This window comes from Alligator sinensis, unplaced genomic scaffold (genome assembly GCF_000455745.1).
Source record: "Alligator sinensis unplaced genomic scaffold, ASM45574v1 scaffold589_1, whole genome shotgun sequence".
NCBI lineage: Eukaryota > Metazoa > Chordata > Crocodylia > Alligatoridae > Alligator > Alligator sinensis.
Genome location: NW_005842881.1, coordinates 238,716 through 243,850, shown reverse-complemented (window position 1 = coordinate 243,850; position 5,135 = coordinate 238,716). Strand labels below are relative to the sequence as shown.

Here is a 5,135-nt window from a genome sequence, read left to right as displayed (position 1 = left end):
AAAAACATCCTTTGTGTGCAATGTGTTAAGTTACCTCCTGGTACCTTAGGCTGCAACAAGCCGATTATTTAAACCACAATAAGAGGAAACAGGGTGAAAGCACAATGGAAAATCTGATACCCTGAGCATCTGTATCAGACTGAGGGGCAATAGTAGTATGCCAACTAGGAGTGAATAAAAAACCTTGCCAGCAAAACTGTGTGTGCACTCTCTCACCAGTAAGTGGCAATATTATCTGCATGTGTTGTGCAGATACTCAGCCTCCGCTAAAGCGGCAAGTGGAACACATCTGTTATGCTACTAAACATATCAGCTCCATCTTATCATTGCATTTGTTCCAGTGAAAACAAGCTGGCTGAAGTGAGGCTGCCGTTACGGCCTGGCAGCCAGAAGTTTAAGCTGGACAGATATATTGACAGACCAGGAGATGGCACCCCAGCTAAACGTCAGCAAGAAACCCGTGTTCAAGCAAGCCCAAGGTGCGGGAGGAAGGCAAAGGGGCGGGAAATGCTCTTCCTTTCTTTTTTAAGCCTTCTTCCCCAACAGAGCCTAGCCCAGTTGAACCTCACATGAAAATAACTGACCGAATCATGTCAAAGCCCCACAATAAGAGAAGCCAACAGGTTAGTCAGGAGGCTGCTCTCAGACCAAGCAGCCTGGGACCTGTATCAAAGCCAGATGCTTTGACACCGTTTGACACTGCAGCAAGGTGGAGGAGAAAGCAAGGCTGCCTTTGAAATCTTGGGCCCCAAGCCGCATGGCTGTCGAGGGACAAACAGCAGAGGCGCCTCTCCTCCTGGAAAGCCCTACCCTTCCACTCGCAGAACTGCAAAATGTGCATCATTTCACAGATCACAAAAAGCAAGATCCACTAACTGCGAGGCTCTTTGGGACTGACAGGGCCAGAGGAGTGTATGTTGATGTGAGCAGGGGACATGGGCAAGGCGATACTTCTATCCAAAACCTGAAGCATGAGGAAACGCTTCTAAAAGCACTTTACAGCAGCTCTCAGCTCCCCGACTGCCATGCCAAGGTACACAGGAAGGATATTTATAGTGCATATCGAGCCTTGGGATTTTTTTGGTGGGCTGCTTTTCATTTCTTTGCCAATGAAACCCATGTCCTGCCCACACCGATTTGCAATTGTCCTTGCATCTTGTAGCAGCTGCAGCAACACTAGGGGCACGGCAGGCCCCGGGATTTCAGAGTAGAAGAAGAGGGGCCAAAACAAGGGCTCTGGGTTTTCGGCAGTCAGGTGCTCACCTCTTACCTGGCTCAGAGCTGCTGCGTAGTGGGGATCTAAAGCAGCAGACATGTTTTCTTTTTAGGCTTCTTCTTTTCCACTGGTGTTTTTCTGTTTATCTGTCTGACCAGGTCATAAAAGATCTGAAAGAGAAAAGGGCATTTAGCACACCGCAAGGCAAAAGCACGACACCTCAATACGCATGGGTCAAACCCAGCTGCTAGGCAGGCTGGCACCTCTCTCTGGTGGCTCCCAACACCTGCTTCCAGAATCAAACCTTGCAAGCACCTCAACAACACATTATGGAGCAGCGTGTGGAGCAACCTCAGGACAGCTTGCACGCACCAAAGGTAGCTTAGTTCTCCTCTGCCTGTCTCAGGCAAGGACAAGCCCCCCATGTCCATGTCAGAGCAGTGAAGAGCGGCTATTATTTAAACCAGGATGCAAATGGCAAGCTGATCAAATTGGTTCAGCTCAGTACAGGGGCATCCTGACTATAATCCCTTTGTTTTGGACCTGCTGGAAGCCCCTGCGTTGGCCTGACGCCCCTGAGAATCACTTTGGCATTTGCCTCTCAGGCTAATCTAGTTTGGCTTCAGGGCAGCTTTATTCCAGACGCCCCTGCCGAAGTAGGCCCAGCACAGTGAGACACTTAGCCCTCAATATGACGCTTGTCTTTAAAGTAGTCTCTGTTGGTCTGTCCTTCAGAAGGGCCACACGTCCTACGTTGCAGTTCTGCTGTACGTATTGGGACAGCTAGAGATGCACCACATTGCCTCCCGTTCTTCAAACCCTCTGGACACCGCAGGCTTGACTGATACAGGTAGCAAAACCAGCACTATATCTGCCCAGAGCCCAGACTCATCCAGAAGATGACACTTTCGGTGTCTAAAGCTGCACATGTTTCTCTCTTGTGAATGCCGTTGCTGCAACTGCCTTTTCCTGCCAGGAGACTTGGATTATTCATGGCAAAACGAGCTTTGCGGGGACACTGCCGGCTACGTCACACTATCAAAGAGTTCTGCATCCCCGCGGAAAAACCCACCCAGCTCATTGTGTGCTTCTTCCCTTCCCCGGCGCGGCTGATGGCTCACAAATTCCTGCCGATCCCAAGGAGCTTTAAGGAAAAAAAAATAGCTGTGTATATAAACAGCAACATCTGGAAATCGGATACTGTCCTGATGTTATCTCCTCTAAAGCACTGAAACAAAGTGAAAATGGTTTGAATGTGATCGCAGAGGCAGCACTGTGTTCAAGTTTTAAAATAAAACAGTTTGAAGGTCTTTACGTTTCTCTCGCTCCCTCCCTGCTGAGCTTGTTCCACTGCTTGGCACCGTCAGCTTCAGGCAAAGACAGCAGCTTGCGCTCCACTAAGGTCAAGCCACCAGCTTTTTCCTAGCAGCTAGACATGGTTTGGCATTTAAAGAATATGGGCAAGATAGGAAGACAGAAAGGTACTGCAGGGAAAAGAGCAGCATGCTAAAGGGCATTTTGTCTGCTGGTAGACAGTATTTAGTTTTCACTAACCAGGAGCAAGGTGGCTTTTGTAAATGATTCTGGATATCCACTGCCAGAATTTCTGAAAGTGGTGAGCACGCAACCCTTACAGCATCCAGGTAAGCAGGCAAAAATGTAAGTAACTCCCCAAATCACTAATTGCTTGGCCAAATCTTTAGTATGACCTGTGTAAGGGTGAAAATTTGACAAAGGGGCTGCATAGACAGTCACCATACAAGAGTGAGACTCTCTAAAAATCCTAAGTCAGAGAAATGTGATAAGAAAGAAACTGCTACTAAGTGCGGCAGCTGCTTTTCCAAGAACAACACTAAAGGTTTACAGTATCTGTGATAGGTTTTTTAAGTTTTGTTTTTAGATAATGAAAAGGGTCCAACAATAGCCAGAAAAATCAAGGATCCAACGCTTCCTCTGTTTAAGGATTTCTTATAAACAAGCAAGCAACACAATAGGCTGCTTTAGAAATGCAGTGTTCCTCTGCTTTGATTTCCCTGGCTTTTTTTGTCTATTGTAACCAGATTACAGGGAAAAAAGAACCATCGTGTTCGGTGCTGTCCTGCCAGAGACAGATACCACGAGGACAGGCACCAAGCAAACCGGCATAATGCAAGTTTTTAAAAGCAACCTCGTAGCTACAGGCCAAGGAAATCCTAAAGTACTCTAGCAGTGGCCCATATGCAAATGCACATGGCAATGAGACAATCTTAGCTAACCAGAGGCCCAGAAATTTGGCTGGGCTGGAGTGAGAAAACTCAGCACGCAAATTGGTTCATCATTAACAAAAAAGGCCAAAAATTGTGATTGCAGTAATTAAACGAATGCCCACAATACCCATGTTCTCTGTATGACCATGCAGCACAAGGCCTGGAAACATGAATCACTCATTAGGGCTGATTCTATTGTAACCCGTGAGCGATTGCGACAAGCAGTCACAAGACAATTAAACATGTCCATTGGCTACCAGTGAAGCTCTCCCTGCCTGCAGTTCCTGGGGCTTCCTGAGGTGTTTATGGCTAAAGAGCATTTTGTTTCCAATGTGTAGTCTGTGAAGATCCTATGCATTTTCCATAAAACGCATGATTTACCGAGCGCTCTGCACAGGACGAGGGAATGCGCTGTGAAACGTACGCTCTGGTTTCACCGATTACCACCTCATCGCCCACTCTGTACGTGTGAATTATAGGACACTGGATGACACGGACCTGTGGGCTGACCCAGTGAGGCATTTCTTATGTTCTTGTATCCTAGTAAAGATCGCACCACGTCGAGGCCCAGAAGCTTCACTGCAAACTGAGTTTTCATACAGGTTTAAAATTAACATGGAGAGGTCTCTTTCCAGACTGAGTACAGCTCGGTGAACTACTTGGACCGAGGCAGACTCTGGTAGATGCTTTATCTTGGCTGAACTTAAGGGCCGCTGGAGCTGGAACTTGTGCAGCTTAGAGGACCCTTCCCTTTCTAGCTTGACAGCTTCAGTGCTGGCACTTCGCACAAGCTGCCAATTCACTTCTGGGCTCAGTCCAAGATCCTGTTGCTTCGCCTTATCTTCCAAGTCCCCAGAGGGGCTCAGCTATCTCTTGGCACCAACGGGCGAGGGCACTTCAGCCGCTGTGGCTGCATGTGTGGTCTCTGGTAGTCAGAGTTTTCTGTGAGGCTATGGGATTTAGTCCTGCTGGAGGCTGGGCAAAACCAGAGGGTCCAAAGCTGCTTATCTGAGAAGGCAGGGCAAGGCACACCTATTTGCAAAGGCATTTCTCAATTTAACTTGTCAAAAGCCTACCTGGACAACACACCCTTGCTGGGACTTGGCCACAGGGAAACAGTGGCTTAAGGGAGGAAAAACCTCTTGCTTTTAGAGGGATGAGGTGTCAGCTGTGCAGGGCACCCAGATGCTGCAGTACCTGAGAAAGCAAATGACTGAGCCCATATGCTAACTATTACTAGTCATGGGGAAAGAGAAGACATAACTGGTGAACAAGTTAAGAGGCTGTGACTTGGATGACTACACAGTCCAGTGGGTGCCGAATTGGCTGGAGGGTCGCACCCAGAGAGTCGCGGTGGATGGGTCGGCTTCGACCTGGAAAGGTGTGGGCAGTGGGGTCCCGCAGGGCTCGGTCCTTGGACCGATACTCTTTAATGTCTTCATCAGTGACTTGGACGAGGGAGTGAAATGTACTCTGTCCAAGTTTGCGGATGACACAAAACTGTGGGGAGAAGTGGACACGCCGGAGGGCAGGGAACAGCTGCAAGCAGACCTGGACAGGTTGGACAAATGGGCAGAAAACAACAGAATGCAGTTCAACAAGGAGAAATGCAAAGTGCTGCACCTAGGGAGGAAAAATGTCCAGCACACCTACAGCCTAGGAAATGACCTGCT

General features: G+C 48.3%; 1 protein-coding gene across 4 annotated transcripts in view; it reads right to left on the bottom strand.

The window, feature by feature from the left end:
- The window catches only part of RAP1A (RAP1A, member of RAS oncogene family), a 60,408-nt gene that overhangs the window by 1,046 nt on the left and 54,227 nt on the right, over positions 1–5,135 (bottom strand). For 3 of the 4 annotated variants that reach the window (XM_006035843.2, XM_006035845.2, XM_025192016.1), the window contains one exon: positions 1,271–1,386. In XM_006035843.2, the coding sequence (XP_006035905.1) occupies positions 1,300–1,386 (87 nt within the window). In that variant the 3' untranslated portion in view covers positions 1,271–1,299. Of the gene's footprint in view, positions 1–1,263; positions 1,387–5,135 lie in introns of all 4 variants that reach the window. The other variant, XM_006035844.2, reaches the window with a different exon arrangement.